The following is an 18,642-nucleotide window of genomic DNA, read 5'->3' on the forward strand; positions in this document are numbered from 1 at the left end:
GCTCGCAGAAATGCACAGGAGTCTTCCTGTGCTTATTTCATTTTGCTAGCAGTTTCTCCATCTGAAATGTCTTAAGGAAGAATAAAGACAAAAAAAATGGAAGAACATTTGAATAGCTTAATGCAGCTCTTCCTAATGATAAAATATAAGTCTCTTTATAAAGCCCATTATTCTTGTCAAAGTAATGGATAAGATGGATTTATTTCTTGCTGTGTTTTGTGGTTTTCACTTGTGTGGATTTCCATTAGGTTGTATGTATTTCCTTGTTTAATATCCTAGCAAATGCCTTGTTAATCTTAGTGGGTCAGAAGCCTGGAACTTTCCTTTTTTTGTTGTTTGTTTGTTTTTGTTTTGTTTGCTCTCAGTGTAAACTGTTGAATTGGCAGATGACAAAAATCCTACACCGCTAACAAAAACAACAGAAGTACTTCATGAATATAAGTGTTGGAGCATTCTTCCATATTTGTTTAAAAGAAGAATCCATTTGTATAATCTATCATGCATGTAACAATGTGCTTTTGATAGTGAAAATGGTTTAATAAATATTAATACATGTTTTTGCTGCTACTTTGTACAGCACAGCCTTTGTTAAAGATGAGTGTTCTGTAGAAATGAGTTTCTATTAATGTGACATTGAGGATGTTTGTATGTAGGGTAAACAGAGCTCTGAAACTGCAGTTGTACTCTAGCTTTGAGTTGGTTTAGCAATTTAAGCACCTGAAAGCTTGAAGAAGAAAAATGGTCTTATTTCATTGCTGAAAAAGTAATTAAAGCAGCTCTAGTGCATTAGAAGTGTATTAGGAACTGCAGATATTTCTGCTTTTGGCACGTTCCCACATAATGGTTGACCAGGTAAGATCTGGACTCTTCCAAGAGATTTATTATACTCACTCACAAACAATTTTCTGAAACTGCAGTCACTGAAGTGAAATTTGATACTGTTTTAATTTAATCTGTTATCAGTTACAAGTCAAAAATTAAAAAACCCCCATCAACATCAAAAAACCAAAACAAGAAAACCCAATGCAAATCAAGATATACATCTGAGACTCTCCTACTTGTGTTAATGTTTTGTTTGCTGTCTCCTTAGCTATTTTTTCCTAAGTTAAGAAACTGTATATTAAAACGAGTTACTTCTCCACCAAACAAGATTATGTGTTTTATTTTAATTGTGTATCTATATCAAAGACTAAAATTGTCCTCTTAATTGTCACTGATGTCCAGATGTGTGCAGTGCTCATGAACACGTGCACATGTACCATGTATGTGTTCCAATGGCAATGTGAATAAAAAACCCCAGCAGATAGAAAAACTATTAGATTTTTATGGACACAGCATTTAAAGGCACTTAGATCTGATTGGTTTGCCTTGAGAAATCAATTATGCTTAAGTCAGTAATTATAATCTGAATATAATACAAGGAAAATTACTTGCATAGTAATATGATAAGTATATAGTCTTACATTTACTTAGAACATTTTAATGAGGCATTTGCCTATGCAAACCCATAGAAATAATGAGTCAGAAAATAGGCAAATAACACTCCACAGGCATTTCTGTTACTGGTGTGTTAATGTGAGTATTGTGGCTGCTAGCCAGTCCTTTGTATCTTTTATTTAATGTAGTCAGATTTAGCTACTTTTAAATTTGTTTTTACAACCACAGCAGATCGTTATTGATGAGAAGATTTGTATTTACTTTCTTAATTTTCTTTATTTAAAAGTAATCTTTTGGTAATTTTTAACATATGTTGGCTTCAGGTTTTTTGAGCTCTTTAATGAAATAATGTGTGTTCAGTTAATAACATCAGAAATTCAACATGTGGCTAAGGGGAGAGCATTTTGTGTTGCTCAGCTCTGAATGACCACGTGTTACCACGCATGGCTTTGGGTTGGTGCTACCTGTTCTGTCTGTTCCAAATTTGGAAGGTAAACTCTCCTGTGGCACCACTGCAGCCCACCTGTCCAAATCATAAAAACTGCCCTCATACTGTACAGGAACTTTGTTTGAAGCAAACACAGAAGATTTTCCTGTGTGGTGTGGAGATCTTGCCGTGCCTTTTCTCAATAGAGGATTTATGGAAAACCTGCCCTTTCCTGCTGGAATCAATGCTAGAACTTCAGCTGCTCCTGTGTTGGAGGCAGCATCACTCCCAAAGCAACCTCCCCCTCACTGCTGGAGTAGCTGTAATATTTCAGAAACCCTGACTGACTGTAGACTCTAAATGCCTGGATGTTGTTTTATTTTCTCCTCCAGTTGTTTGCTTCGATGCCAAGATAAACTTTGATGACAACGCAGAATTTAGGCAAAAAGAAATATTTGCCATGGATGACAAGTCTGAAAATGAGCCCATAGAGAATGAAGCTGCCAAATATGACTTAAAATATATAGGACTGGATGGAAACATTGCTTGCTTTGGTAAGAACAAATACATCCAAAAGACATTTGAAGACAAATTTATACTTGTTCAGTCTATAGACTTTGTTTACATCTGACATTCAGGCCACCCTTGACAGTATTTCAGTCTGTTTTGCTGAGTATTTCTGCTGTTTTGTCTGTCCTTCCACAAGTTCTTGCAGGAATGAAACTAAAATTGTGTGGAAACTGTGCTGATGGCCACAGCACACAGGCAGGGCAGGAGTGGTGTCAGAGGGAAGGCAGGCTAAGGGGTTTCAATTTCTGAGTTTTTAACCTGATGTAATTGGTCTTTCCAGAAATTAAAACAAGAAAAGTCATCAAAATCTAATCAGTAATTAAAAAAAATGAGTGTGTTACTTAAAAGACACTTGAAAAGTATGTGTGTATAAATGTGACATTCCCAGTTACAACTGAATATTAAACTCCATTTCCCTTTAAGGAAAGCTGCTAAAGAATCTGCTTGGAAATGGCAGGTTTTTTATTTTCCTGAAGTTTCTGTACAACAGAAATTACTCTGCTGTTTAGAAGAGATAAGTGGAAAAGTCAGCTATGCTCTAAATAATCTTCATTTTGTTCAAATTCTTTTAGCTAATACAGCATTTATTAATCTAACTAAATTAGGCTTTTTTTTCGACTTGATGAGAAAATGCCCAGCATTTATATTGGCTCAGATGTGTACTCCAAACACAAATCTAGAAGATTCTGATAACGTGTTGCAATTGATTCAGTAAGTGAGAGTGAGACTTTAATCTTAATTTTAAAAAAAACAACCAAAAGACCCCAAAACCCAAACAATAATTGCCAATATTGTGCTATTTTTTTAGTGCTCTGATTTCCTGGTGACATAGGAGTCATTGTCCAGCAGGAACAACAGGAGCAGCTTAAAGAGGACGCATAATTCTCATCTACTTTTCCCAGTTTAAAAGATGTTCTTACCCATGGAAATGCTTCTAGACTAGTGCAAATCTAAAATAAAAGGCAGTTTCAGGAACATCTGAGGTCTGCTGTCCCCAAAACTGAGTTATCTGTGATGCAGTAATACAAAGCATCCACTGCTATCAGACTGATGGGAGAGGAGCTTAAAGAGTCAATTTGTCCTTCACATCACTATTCCCAGAAGTTTTTATGTGTCTTTATTTTTAATAAAATCAGAAGTTTTTTTACTTCCAGAATTACCATTCCCATGCTCATGCATGCTTAAAAGAAGGTGCACATCTAAGCCCTAAAGAAACTTAAATGTTGGTATGTTTGCACCAGAATTTGAATTATTTGTTGCATTGGATATCCTTGAATAGCTACTGGCCTATTTAGAAATAGCTGTGTAACATTTTGAGCCGTGTTCTGGGGTTGTGCTGATACATTTTAAGCCTTTTCACTAATCATGTCTATGTGAAATACAAGCAATTGATGTTTACAATTACAGTCAATGGAGCTGGACTTGCAATGGCAACGTGTGATATAATATCCCTGAATGGTGGAAAGCCAGCCAACTTCTTGGATCTCGGTGGAGGCGTGAAAGAAGCACAAGTCTATCAAGCATTCAAGCTGCTGACTGCTGATCCAAAGGTAAAAATGTTGGGTTTGGATTGGGAGCTTCCCCATGCAGCAATAGAGCTGAGTAGGATCATGAACAGTGCACCGAAAAACCCAGATCACGGTGAGAACACTGAGGGTGAGTTACTAAAGGGGTGATCTGGGAGGAAAATTATTTCAGTATGAACCACTGGACAGCCTTTTCAGTTCTTGATCTGCACTCAGGTTTGCTGGTGAGTTGTGAGTGGGAACTTTCTCAAGGCAGTTCAACACAGAAGTGCAGGTGTGCTAATGCTGGGCATTGCAGTGTTGAACTCGGAGCACTTTGCTCCTAAAGTGGAATTTGTGAGATTTAGATGCTTAAAATATCATTCCTAATAGTGTAGTGCCACAGTAGACTGAGGAGAAAAATGGGAAAATTAAGCAAATAGCTAATTCTAAGGGCTGATTTGTACTCTTTTAAGCTCAAGGTTTCTAAAATATCTGACTCTGCACTGCAGGATAGTCTGTATTTAATTAACATTCCCAGGCTGGAATCACAGCCTGGAACATTCTGACACTTCCTTTTGCAGATGGAGCTGCAGTTGCTCTTTTCTTTTTCGAACAAGAGGAGAAGACATCAGTCTGTGTGTACTGAGTAGAAGTTATTTCTAGAGATGTGTGTTGAGGTCATTGGTCCCCTCTGCAGACAGAACTGGAGTATCTGCTGAGAGAATATTGATCAGGCGTGGGCTTTGGAGCAGTGCCAGCTGCCCATCCTGCCAACGTGCAGTTACGCTTTTGTGTGTAGCCAGGACTTGGTTGCTGTTGATATTTTTACTAATGGAAATCTGTCGGAGGGCTTTGATCATCTTTCCCATCTCCTGCACCAAAGCATTGCAGCTGATTTCAACATATTGCCTCTTTTTGTGGATCTGGCTTCATCTGCTTTATCTCACTTTTTCTGTGATTCCAGTCATTTTCCTCATGTTCATTGTGATGTGATGCTAGCTTCTAAATGCCACCTTCCTGTGACAATTACACTGCTGTAATTGTATGCTCTGTGCAGCAGTAAGTGACAAAATGTTGGGACTTTTCAAATAGAGGTGGATATTGTTTGCAGCAAAATTTCAAGGCAAAATTAGGGAGAAAATTTACAGTACAAAATAAACACAGTACAGCTTCATATTGTGAGTTCTTTGCAGCTGTAACTCTCCCTGCATATTTTTTAAGCACCTGGTACCTTGACGTCTCAAGTGTCTGTTGTTTTGGTTGTTTGAGTTGCTCTGCAGTGCGTGCTTCTTGTGATGATCTGGGTTTGCCTGAGATGTAATTTAGTTCTGAAACTTGTGTTAGTCGTAGAGAAGCAGGTGCAGTAAAGTCTCAGATACACAACTTAGCTGGTGATTATCACTGTGCCAAGTAGTTTCTACTGTCTGCTGAAGCACAAACAGCAGGTATTAATTTTAGTGATGAAGCTTACTGAGTTTAAACAATTTTAAAACAAAGAGGCATTCTAGTAGCTCTCAGCTACAGAACATCTGTGTGCCCAATATTTGACTTGTAAATGTATCCTTCTATTATACATTCTGCTTTTATGTTAGTGCTTAATTCTAGCTGCATACTACCAGGGCTAGTGAAGCTCTGCTACTGAGAGAAAGCAAAAGGGAGCATGGAAATGACCTGGATTAGGCATTTATGCTGTAGCTGTGCCATTCCTGGCACTGACTGGCTGAAGATGCAGAAGGCAAAAAATTTCATATTTTATTTCATTCTTTTCAGAAAATATAGCAAACGTCTGTTATTTCCTCTCCTGATACCCCATGTCCATTAGCTCACTAATATACAGTGGGATAATTGAATGAATCCTCTCTTTTCTTAACTAATGGAGGGGCTTCAGTCCCAAGAGTCTTTGTGGCTAATGCAGTATTTACAGGTTGTATCTGGTCAGTCATTGCCCTGTGGCCTTTAACTTGATTCCCACCTTTTTCGAGAAGATAAAAGTTTGTTCTTGGGAACTTGAGATTCAATTAATGCTTGAAAATGTCTAAATATCTAGAGACTAAGAAGTAAACAAAAAAAAAAATGCCTTCAGGGATGTAATGTGGAGAAGCACTATCTTCTAGTTGTGCTGGCAGAGTTAAGGACATTGCAGGAGAAGAAATCTTCCAGAAGGAGATGTTCAACTGCACTTTGAAACAGATCTCTTTCTCTCTCTTTAGTTGTCTTTAAAATGTCTATTTGTATTAAAGCAAAAAAAAAAAACCACAAACCCAAGAAACAAAGGAAACTAAACAAACCAAAAAACCACACAACACCCCCCTCCCCCAACAAACAAAATAAACAAAACAATGTATGCCATGGTTTGATTTAGTGAAGCTGGGGATGTTGTTTTCGGGAAAAGTGAAGATCTGGGCTGGTTTGCTGCTGGTTTAATCTGTCAGTTGTCAGTGTCTATAATTCTTGGGGAAAAAAAAATGTGTGAGGGTTTTTGTTGCAAAAGGTTACCCACTGGGTTTTGGATGGAAATGCTGTCCCTGGAGCTGGTGACCCTTTTTATACTCTGCTCGTCTTGTTTGCTGTCTGCCATATCCAATACTTCCTAGGTTAGACAGGTCATTGCAATGGTTCTGAATTGCTTTCTATTCACTGTCTAAATTCCAATTGCTTTTTTTCTTCCTTTCTTTTTCTTCTCCCTGCCTGTCCTGTTTCTATAAGTTTGTGCTGTGTATCTGCTCTGGCAGGAAATGTACAGTCTTCCCTCTTTCTAGATACTACCAGGAAAGATGGCTCAGTTCTAGGAGTTCAAGCTGCTGGGAGACACTGCAGGAGCTCCATTTATCCCCCTTTGTCCCACAGTGAAGTAAAGTGGTTGTTTCCTAAAGTATTTCTGAGGTTCTGGGTGGTGCCTGCCTCTCCCCTGCATGTGTGAATTCCTGCTTCAGGCATCTCCACGAAGTCCTCATCCCTGAGTATTCTCACATCCTTACCAAGCTCCACAGGTGCTTGTTTTTGTTCATGCTGAAGACCTGGTTACCATATGATGACTGTAGGATTCATCAAGGTTTTTTGGAAAGGCTAAAGCTGAAAAAATATCTGCTCATCCCTCATGGATCTCCATGGGCTGCAGGGGAATCTTGGCTCTGGCATCTGGGGCAGTTCCTGCCCCTCCTCCTTCACTGACCCTGGTGTCTGCAGGGCTGTTCCTCTCCTATTCTCACTCCTCTCTCCAGATGCTGTTTTGCAGTTTTTTGTGCCCTTAACAACTCTGTTATCCCAGAGGTGTTGCTGCTGTCCCTGATGGGCTCAGGCTCTGTTTCAGAGCTGATGGCATTGGCTCCATCGGACATGGGGGAGCTCCTGGCAGCTCCTCACAGAAGCCACCTCTCATTCCCCTGCTACCAGAACCTGGCCTCACAAACTCAGAAAAAAGCCAACTAAGCTGCAAGCAGGTTGGTTTTACCATCATCAGACTCTAGCCCTGATCTTGGCAGTGGACTCCTATTAGAAAGTATCACTGAAGCACAGGCAGTTGAAGGCCAACATGGTTTGTTGTTCTTTTTCTCCTTTTTCCACTAAAGTTCCTTTGAAAACCTTTTTTGAAGCCTGTCATTGATGATATGACTAAAGAGTCACCAAATTAATTGATGTTAACAACTGTTAGCTTATTATTTAGGCAAAATACTATTGACAGAAAGACAAACGTTTCTCTGGAAAAAATATTCCCTATTGACATCTTTTAGCTCATATCCAGGGAATAATTAATATCAAACACACACAAGACTTTATTTTTTTTCTTTAGCAATTATCTGGTCCAAATTCAGATTATTGTCTTAATTATATGGACTAGACAATCTTATTCCTGTCACTTTGCTTTGCCTGTTTATGTTCAGATGTATCTCTGTGCCCACCACATAATTGGCACTGATGTGTCTCACTGTTGTGTGTCAAGCAGAGGTTTTGGGGCTTTTGTTTTCTAGGCACCTGAGAGACGTTTCAGACCAGAATTCTGAAAGAGGATACCATTAAACCATAACTTTGCAATTCCCTTCTTTTCCAATTGTGTTTGGTGTGAAAGTAATACAGTTTATACATCCTTATTATACAAGACATTTTTATCGCTGGTTTATCCTTTGCCTTCAGGGATTTTTAGTATTAGCTTTCTTAACATTTGCAGTCTGTTCTGTGGCAACAGAAGGGATAACATTATAATAAGAGGAAAGATTTGGGATATTCTTTTCTTAGATTTCAGAAATAAAAATAAAGTTGCCATGTATAATGTATTTGGTCTTTATTTTGGATGAATTAATTTGGAATTGAGTGAGCTAGTTCAGTTCAGACCATTCAAAACATCTCCAAACATTCAGGCAGTTTGGAGTGTAGTAACTATATTTGTGTGTGTCTGGACTGTTTGCTCTTACTCTGCAACTTTAAACAATGACCTGCTCCCAGTGTTAGGGGGAAAAAAATATAAGAATTCCAAATGCTAGATTTCTGTGATAGTGAATTTCATCAGCCCAGAGCATAGGCTGGCTGTGGACAGTTTGTCTGCATTTAGTTGTCAACAGTGGATTTCTCAGTGTTACAATAATGGAAACTGCTAAGACAGAAGGAGCAGATAACCTTCCCTATCACACATGCAGCCTATATCAGTGTGCATGTAATGTTGGAGAAAAAAGGGAAATGTAAATAAGATTCAGTTGTGAACATAAAATAGAGTGTTAGCACTGAATTTGTTTGAGTTGTCAGATTTCATGTCATTTCAGATAATGCAGAGGAGTCCTGTTCTTGCAGACTCATTAGGAATCTTTTTGGCTTCTCATTCACGTCACACACCCTTTACAGACTTCATTACCCAGCTCTTCTTTACACAGCATGAAAATTCTTTATCCTTTGTGTGCTTCTCTGATTCACACAAGCGGGTGAAGCATCCTGTGCTGGTTTGAGTACCCTTAAACACTGTAGCTGAAGAGCTACTCTAGTGCACAGTATCTGTGTGCTGTACTGCACTGTTCCACAAATGTTAACTGCTGGTGCAGTGTTCACACTCTGCATGGCCCTTCACAGCTCCAGCTGGGTATCTCAACACAGTGACACTTGAATTTAGTGGACACTTTTGGAAGTGAGGGCTCTGACTGCTATTTTTACCCCTTTGTGTTAACTGTGGGTTATAATACTCATCTACCATCTACAAACATTGATCAAAAATTATATAGTTTGGTGAAGAAGTTAAGTGTTATGAAAAATATCAGTTATCACTGCTTATTGCACAGCCCTGTCCTCCTGGCAGTTTAGTACTCAGCACTGGTTTTGTAGAAGTGCAATATTAAATTTTTAAAAACAAAATCAAAATCTATAAACCTGTTGTTTTTTGATAGCAATTTTGACATTTCTGTAAGATGTTGTCTAATCAATCATTGACAAATTCCACATAGTTTTTGGAAGCTGGATCTTGCTACATCATCTTAGTATTAACTCCTAATAGCACATAGAGGGGCCTTTCTGTCTTGGGGGGAAGCAAACAGGTAGGTAGAGACCAACATTTTCTCTGATTTCAAATATATAGATGATTCAAGTGTTGAAAGAGGAATCCGACACAGAAAGGTGAAGGAGCCTTCAGTTAACCTGGGCAATCTGCCTGGTGTTGCAGGTCAGTGTCTGCCTCAGGCAGGCAGGAAGCAGTAAGGGTTAAGAGCAGCAAAGAAATGTGGCTGCATAGGGTAGCTGTTCTGAAAATTGTCCAGCCAAAAATGGTACTTGAGTCCTACAGCAGTTTATTTTAGGAATTTATAGGCTATCCAGCACCACAAGTTTTAAAGACTAGCTAAACAAGCAATTATCCAGGATGTTTCAGGGAGAGTTGATCCTGCCTTGGAGCCAGTGAATGCTCTGGACATTCCTTTCTGTGTTTCAGAGAACAGCTCTAAACATAAAGCTGTGATTAGTAATTTTGTAAGGGCAGTAATGTCTTGACTTTGGATGTTTAAGATTATTCTCATAAATGGACAGTTTGTGGAGGTAGGAAATACCTATTAGAGTGCAGAAACATCTTGCAAAGCTGGGAAAAGTTCACAAAGGCATATTGGGTTTTTTGTCTCAGAAATTTGTACAAATACTTTGCCTTTAGCCAATGGAGCAGCTCATTGTTCTTTTAAAGGTACTGCAGGTTTTGAGTTTATAGGAGTAACTTAGGAGTTTCCCCACATTTGTATTAGCTCTGCATTGGTAAGAAAATACAGACTGATAGAACTTTAACAAGGATTTTTTTCTGATGTGCCTTTGCAGTTTTGCAGAATTAATATGAAATGACTATTCGTCTTTTAAAACACTTAAAATAGTAAAAAGTCATTCTTTCATTTCGCTGAGGCACTTTTAGAGACTGATAGCATATTGACAATATTTATGAAAATGGGAGGACAATTGTGCATTTAAAATGCATAATTGAGTTGTCTTGATTTATAACCAAAAGTAAAATATTTTTCAAGAGCATGTGTAGTGTTGAGTCCTAAGTAATTGATATGTAAATATACTTTAACATGATTCTGCCATTATTTATGGGCACTGACAAGTTGAATGCCTTTTGGCATTTTATAGTAGGCTATAATGAATCTTAAAAACTGGATATGAAAATAAAATTCCTAAGCAAGAGGAAAACTTGCAATGATTTTGTAATTGCTTCCTTTGTGGCAGAATAGAGAAAATACACAAATATTTTCATAGATGGTAAATGCTGGCAAATTTATGGAAGAACCACAACACAAACTGAGCTGTTAGGTTTGGATGGAATTGGAAATGTTTGTGTGCTAATTATCCTCTCTGTAGTGTTGTCCCTTCTGAAACAAGGAGAGATGAGCAGGCATTTCCATTTCCTTGGAACACAAAAGGCATCACCCTCCTCAGACAGCTGCTCTCTGGTCAAGGCTTGTTGTGTTTTCCTGCTTGTTTGAAGGTGTGCTTGATCAGTGATCAAAGTGAGACAGGATTTTGTTATTGGCTTTGGTTGTTGGTGCTTGGGATTGGAGAATATGGACTTTTCTGAGGTCTCCACTGATGAGCTGGGATGGCTCAGCCTGTGGTGGGAAGTGTTTGAGAAGTACCCAGGAAGGGTTATGGGGCAGTACCTGTCTCTTGTAATGTCATAGCCTGGTGTCACCATCTCGCTCCAAACCAGGGCCTCAGATGGAATGTAATGGATCCAGGCAGTAAATCTCCATCCTGAACACCTTCCCAGCATCTCTGACTGCCAAAGGCCTGATGTCATGTCCAGAGTGTGCAATAGAATGTGCAGTTATATCTGCATGTCTTGGGATTGCCCAGTAAAAGGAAATGTCATGTAAAATACAGCAGAAAAGTGTTTAATCCTTTACTGGGGTTTCCAAATTGATTAAATTTTGAAAATTTATGTGACTCATTTCACAATTAGTGAGGATAAAAAGAGAAGATATTTTAGGAAACTCAATTTGGTAATTCATCTTGGTGAGATGAGTAATTTATTATGAATCTACTTTTAGATCATCTATCTAGCAGACATACAGGAGAATGAAAGACAAATAATCTGATAATACAGGTAGGAACTAGTATATTGAAAGAAAAGTTGTAGGTGTCCTTACTTAAACTCTCCTGTAGAGAAAATCGCATTTTAATTCTCGTTATTTTTAAGTGGGCGTTATGGCTGTCTAGGAAAGTGTTTGTTCTTTCAATCAAAATGAAGAAATTTAATCACCTTGCCTCCATCTGTTCCTGATGAACTGGCCCAGACGATGCAATGTGTATCTCGAGTAGGTGCTTTCAGCCATTTGCGCTAGGTTAGGCACACTCTTGTGACAGTGGAATAAATAACAACTGGTTTTACTTATCATTTCAGAAGCACCGTGGATGGATGGAGCACAGGTAGATAGGACTTCATATTTTTCTTATTGATAAGACTAAATTTGGAGAAAAAATGGTAAACCATGCCAAAATTAACAAGCGTTTTCCCATCATAAAATTATCTTTTAATGACAGAAGGGCCAGATATGGCTAAGATTTTTAGAGTAAAGATACATCTATAATTTTTTTTTTTTAAAAAAGGGTATCATAGGGTGATGGAGTTTTGGAAAAGACAAAAATTGTTTGAAATACAGCTTATTGAGAGAGGAAAAAAGCTATTTCTCTTGAATCTCTGTTTTGCTTCAGGTAGGGCTGAATTATTTTACAACTTCTTATTCATGCTTAAATTCAACAAGAATTCAAACCTGTTTCAAGTTTTAATATTTTATTATCTATTATTCTGAGTGGATGGATAAAGCTGAAATAAATGAGTCTCTTCACTTTTGAAGCTTGTCATGTGCTTAAGTAGTTGGCAAATTAAGTCCACATCTACCACAAATGAGTAGCTCTTAGTCTTTTTCCTAGAGGTTTAGTTTCATCTTAGAAAAAACTATCCTCTTACAGGAGGGTAAACATAGTCCTGCTCCTCAAAAGTGTTATATTTTTTGTACTGGCATGCTCAGCAGTCTCTAAAGTCAGGTGTTTTCTTTAGAGTGGTGTGAAAAGTGAACAGTTTATTTCTTTTAGTGCTCCTACTTTTGATAGCAATGTGCAGAAAACAGAAGTTACTTCATTTCCATCTCCCAGTGGCCAATTCTTTCACGTTTGTAGCCTGGGGTGTGTGCAGGAATATTCCCGACAGATTCTGTGGGCATCTTCCCACAGTCCCTTCAGTTGCTCAGGGGTTCAGTGGATTTGAGTGGCTCCAATAGTTGTGTTAACAACTGTGAGTAGGGAATAGTGGAGTGTAGAGTCTGTGTAAAGTAGCGTGAGGGTGTAAAGGATGAGGTCTGCAGGAAGAACCACTTCAGTCAGAGCTGGGCAAAGCCTGGGGACTGTCTCTGTGAGTATATTGGATTTTGTGGTTATCACAGGGTTATGATCACACACCAAACCTGGAGGAAAAGCTCATAATGTGCTGTTTGTGTCAGGTGCAGTGAGCACATGTCAGTCACTTGATCTTTCAGTGACTTTGGCTTGAATTGAATGTATTGCCCTTAATCAACTTTTCCAATGTTCGTTAAGGTTCTACCTAATACCTTTGGGGAGAGAAATAGTTTTCCCATGGATGTTTTGTTCATTTGTTTTGTAAACTTTTCTCTCTATATTAAACACCTACATGTGTTTGTTTTTCTGTCCCAAACACCATAGCAGATTCTGGCTTAACTCTGGTGAACAGAAAGCAGGACATTTTTGCTGCCCTATTTTTCCACTCCTTTTGTGACAACTCAAAAGGATATTTCTTCTCTGTCCCCTTTGTTCAATAGAATTGAACTCTTGCTTGCTATGTGGGTACCTTTAAAAAGCACTGGAGGGGAAGGTAGTCTTAAATATCTGTATTTAAGGAATGCATTCCCTCTCCATTATTAAAACGACAGTATGGATTCCTTTCTAAAACGTGGACAGAAAACCCATTGAATTGCAGGGGAGTTACCTGTGGTTGTGGATGCCCAAGGAAGGGACTGCATGTGGGAGAAGGCAGCAGGTAGCCATGGGGCTTGAAGGTACAGACTGGGCTCCTGCTGCCTTTTGGCGCAGGTTACATGGCTGGGATCCTATACAGCTTCTGCTTGTCAAGGGAAAGCAGGGTCCCAATTCCCAAGCATTTTCCTATATTTCTACTGTAAAGCAGAATGGAAATGCAAAGCTATTTTTTTTTTTGTTGCAATGGTAGAACCTAAATGTTAACAGAAACTGTCACTTTACCTGAAGGATTTCATTTGGAAATCTGAGATCCTTTTAATGGAATCAGTCGATTTTCCTTGGGGTTGGTGGACAACCACACTTTTCAGGGGAAGAGAACTGACTCAATGAAAAGAGCTAAAAACTTAGTTTTTCATAATATTTTTTATGGGAAAAGATTAAACCATTTTGAGCCAAATTACTTGGAAAATTCCAACTAAAAGGCAATTAGTGCCTGTATATGGAAAGACAGGTGGATAATGTCTGGCCAAATAGATTTTGCTGAAATTTCCAAAATTATTCAGGTGTTTTCAGCAGAAAAATACCAAACATTTTAATTTTTTTTTTTTAAAGCAATTAGAGGAGTTGATTAAGAATAAGGTAGTAGCCTTACTTGTTGCAAATAGTCATATAATTTCTGTTCTGTAAATGTTCTGTTTGGCCAGGATGGAGCAGGTATTGTACTACTGCAGCTATTCCAAATGAATTTAAAAGATATTTGACTGCTTTTACAAAACCATTTTCACCTTGAATCTTCTGCTATGGCTGTCTTATTCTTTTTCATTTGCATACGTATTTTACTCATCAAATAAGTAGAGGAAAAAGATAACTTTCTTTTTAATTTTTACATGCAGTTTGCTACAATGAAGGTGTATCTGTGAGTAAATCTGCAGGTCTATACCTGACTGCTGCTCTGACAGAACTTGTGTGCACATTTCCACAGCCTGTTTTGTATGCAGTGCTGGCTGTTGCTGTACTTTAGAAACCATTTCTAATTATTTAAGGGTAAGCCTGAGTAACCAAAGAGCTGCAGAGCACCAGATGTTCATTCCCTGGGAATGTGGGGGAGAAGGAGCCTCTTGCTGCAAAAATACTGCTCAGGGCAGAGGAGCTGGAGCTGTTGTGGCTCCCACCATCCTCTGCCATCCTCCCCCCAAGAACTCTGCAGTGCCTCAGTGCAGGAAACACAGCAATCCTGCTATCAGTGCCATAAAATTGGATTTCTGGGTGGCTGACAGGTGAGCTTACCATAGAAGTCAGTATTCACTTTACCAGAAAAGGGAATTAAGTCTGCACCTTCAGACAGGGCCCTGCTGAGAAGGTTGTTCAGCAAAAGTGTGCATAAAGCTCTGTCCTGTGACACAGTGATGCCAGCCCTGTGATTAAAGCAGAAACCTTTGTATAAGCTATGGATGGCACTTGTGAATGGTAAATTTGGAATTAATAGTGATAACATGGGAAAAGAGTAAAAACATCTCATTAAGAAAATAGATTATATACATGCTTATGGGGTGCAAGTTTTAATCTAGATAAGATTAAAACTTGAAAATGCTGAGGATTTCTTTTTTCTTAACTAAATCTTGATTAAGTCAACCTCCTAGAATACTGTTGGGGGCCTGTAAGAGGCAAAAAAAGAAGAATCAATTATTGGGTAGAAATGAATGAATGTGCAGAGTCAATATTTGATAGTAGGTGGTGAAAGTTGAATGCCTGATGCCCAGCAAATCATTTGATTTAAAGGTTTGGGACTGCAATGCTTGACTTCTCATTGAAGAAATATAAAGGAGCAAATTACTATTTGCTGAAAAGTCACAGAAACCTTATCAGAATTGTTTAGTTCCTGCTGCTCCCTGGAGGTTTTCCTCTTCAACCATTGATTGAGTATGTGCTCTCTGAATTGTGAAGGATTTGCCTTTAATCAAAACTTCTGTGGGGCTCTGCACAATTGTGCTGGGATTTTTGTGTGTATTACTTTGAGAGAGTCTCAAATATATTTTTGTTTTCACTTAGTCATACAAATTGTGGAAGTAATTGAACTGAAGAGATAAAAGCAATTAGAGCAAAGATGGTGTCTACATATCAGCAACATTCCTTTAACTCTCTTAATAATGCTGAACATCTGTTGAACTTCCATAAAAAAAGCAGATGGGTTCAGCCTTGCCCCTGACCAGTGGAACAGCTTCCACCTTACTGACTACTGCAGTGTGAGGCTTTCCATCAAAGAACTTCCTTCTGCCACTTGAAATATCAGTGCACAGCTCTGTCGTTCCCTTCTGTCAAGAACTATTGGGAGTTTTGACTCAAATCCAAGAAAAAAAAAGGATTTTTTTTGTGTGAATATGTTTTCATATTTAATGTCCTCAAAAAAAAGAAAAATTACATCTAGAGAGAGATTTTCTGCAGCTCACTCTCATTAGGGGTAAAATCTGCTGCACTTTTCCACCCTTTGTTTGACACCTGATTTGGTATTTCATTTATTTTTTAGTCTTGCTGAGTTCAGTGTGTTTTACCACACAGCACTCCAGAGTGCTCATCATAAAAAGCTGGCCACAAAACTTCCATTATTCATAATTTACCATTCCAAACCAAAGGAGAAAATCTGGCACAAGTTTGTTTTCAGTAGAAACTATGATTAGTATCCTGCTGGTATTGGTGCTGCTGTTCTGTACAGTGACAGAGCTTCCCTTTCCATGAAGTTGAACAATACCAACACAAGATTGTCCCAGCAAGCCAAGAAGAGCAACTCCACTATTGAATTCTCAGGTGCAGCATCTTGGCATGTAAATCAAACCCTGTGTAATTCTAGTGCCGACTTCTTGGTCAAAATCTCAGCCCTGGTGTTGAATTTAATTACACGGTGGATAAAGAGCATGAAGTACTTTCATGTTATTTAGGAAATCGTGGTCATGACTACTAAATAGTTTTTACTCTTCCCTGAACTTGGTACAGGGATAATTGTTTATCACTCACCAAGTCCCTCATTTTCTCACTTTTTGCAGTCAGAGGTGCTGTAAGGCCCCAGAGTCACAATACCACCCTCAGCAGAGGAAGATGATGTTTATCAGAAATCAGGGGAACTTGGAATCAAGCTAAAAGTGCTTCAAAGGTGGGGCTCTTTTCCCTCTCTTAAGAGAAGGCAAGGAAAACTTCAGTGAAAATGATTGTGCTGTCTCAGTTCCTTCTTTGTTTTTGATGTACTTTCATCAGCTGATTTGCTCCAAAATAAAATGCTGCAAATGAATTATTGTAATATAAAAGTAAATACTGCTTTGGTCAGCTCTTCCTTCTCTAGAGGTGCATTTTATATGCTAATGCAATTTTTTGGTTACTTTGGGGAATTGTATTTGCAGAAAGTGGGGATTTGTTTTGGAAGTCAAATATTCCACTCCAGTTTCCCACTGGGGAGGAGGGGTTGGTTGGGTTGGGGTTTTTTTTAAAGCATTTGTCAGGCCAGAACAGCTCTAGAGGCTTTAAATAAAGTGCTGATTGCCCTGTCAATCAGGGTGCTGAGGAACTGGGAACGTCACAGATTGATGCTTGACAGAATAATTAGAAAACTGTCACTTGAAGTAACCACTCTGGTGTTCCCTAAAGAAATGTGCCAGTGCCAAATGTGTGCTGTCCAGATCTAGAGGTTAAATGTTCACTAAGACAAAACATAGCATGTCACCAGCGAAAATTACTTCCAACATGCTATGGAAGCGATGCTCCTCAACTCCCTAAACAGGGACTACACAGTTTATTGAGCTTACCTGCTTTGATCTTGCTCATGTATTCAAGAGCTTTTCAGCCCTGAACGAGGGGGTTTAACTTGGTAACCCACTGAGGCATTATCTAACATTTTAGATACCAGAGGGTGTGAAAGTGTTTGAGGCAAAAGCACTTAAAGCTATAACAATATTTTCCAGTTCTGGAAAGGTTTAAAGGCAATTCTCTAAGTATTTTTGAGTACTTTTCACTTAAAATAAATGGATGCAGGTATTATCACAAGTTTCTTTCTTAATCCCTAGCTCTTAAGGAAACTAGGATGTATTTTCCTGATTTGGGTTAGTTTGAAGACTGCTCTGAGGAGCACAGGACTAGGGCTGTGACATTTGTGTGCTTTGGTTTTCACTCGTGTTAGTGCTGCATGGTCTGCATGGGGGCTGGCACATCAAGGCTTCTAGGAATCAGTTGTGGAATCTCAAGCTGGAAGGATCCAAGTAAGGTCTCTCCCAGGAAGAGTTTGTATGGCAGAAAGCTCTTCTCCTGAATTAACAAAGTAGGTTTATCTTTTGCAACCACGCTTGCATAGTCACTGAGTTGAGGTTTGCCTAATTTGCAGCTTGGAGTTTATTCTAAGGTGTAAGGGGCTTTTTCAGTATTAATATTTTACCTAAATTGCTTATGAATCCTCCAAGTAGTAAATACAAAAGATAATTCAAGATTTTAATCGAAAGCAGGTACTTTCCTATTGATTTGGAATTTTATAGGAAGATGTGCTTTATTTTGTCACTCCAGTGCTTAAGATCTCTTCATACATGAGAGTGGTTTCCTGATTGCTGTTATCTGTAGGGCCGAATCTTGAATTGTGCAGTTCTCCTGATGAGGAAAAACTGCTTCAGTAAGTTAGAATGAATGAGTTGTAGATGCTCAGGTTGCATTTCTCAACACTCCTGCTGGAGCTGCTGAGACTGTGTTTTCAATGGATCTGTCAATCAGAAGCGCAAGTGTCTTTTTCTTTGAACACTACAGATACAGAAGGTCAGTGCTTCTATGGATTTAGCTGAGAATAATTTTGAAATTTCTATTTTCAGAGTTGGAGATGAAATTTCAAAACTGCCATAGGGAGAGAAAAAGCTTTATTTCCATGAGCAGTCAAAGTCCGATTCTCTCCTCAGTGAGCTATTTCTATTATTTATAAATCTCCTGCTACTGGAGTGTTAGTTAAAGCTGGTTTGCATTAATCTGCTAAAATCATACTGGATCCTTAATACCTGTTTAGTTCTCTTCTGTGCAGAGTGAATTGAACTGATTTTTTTCCTAGGTAATGCACCTATGCAGTTATGCACATGTACAGAGCCTGAAGCAGTGTTCACTGTGTGCACACCGAAGCCAAGTGTCCATGGCCAGGCTGGACGGGGCTTGGAGCAACCTGGGATAGTGGAAGGTGTCCCTGCCCATAGCAGGGGGTGGAATGAGAAGAGTTTTAAAGTTCCTTCCAGCCCATTCTATGATTAA

At 38.7% G+C, this 18,642-nt stretch overlaps 1 protein-coding gene across 2 annotated transcripts in view; it reads left to right on the top strand.

The window, feature by feature from the left end:
* Window positions 1-18,642, top strand: part of SUCLG2 (succinate-CoA ligase GDP-forming subunit beta) — a 114,076-nt gene that overhangs the window by 61,874 nt on the left and 33,560 nt on the right. For both annotated transcript variants that reach the window (XM_048315765.1, XM_048315766.1), the window contains 2 exons: window positions 2,257-2,418; window positions 3,842-3,984. In XM_048315765.1, the coding sequence (XP_048171722.1) occupies window positions 2,257-2,418; window positions 3,842-3,984 (305 nt within the window). The remainder of the gene's footprint in view (window positions 1-2,256; window positions 2,419-3,841; window positions 3,985-18,642) is intronic.

This window comes from Corvus hawaiiensis, chromosome 11 (genome assembly GCF_020740725.1).
Source record: "Corvus hawaiiensis isolate bCorHaw1 chromosome 11, bCorHaw1.pri.cur, whole genome shotgun sequence".
In the NCBI taxonomy this organism is placed as follows: Eukaryota; Metazoa; Chordata; class Aves; order Passeriformes; family Corvidae; genus Corvus; species Corvus hawaiiensis.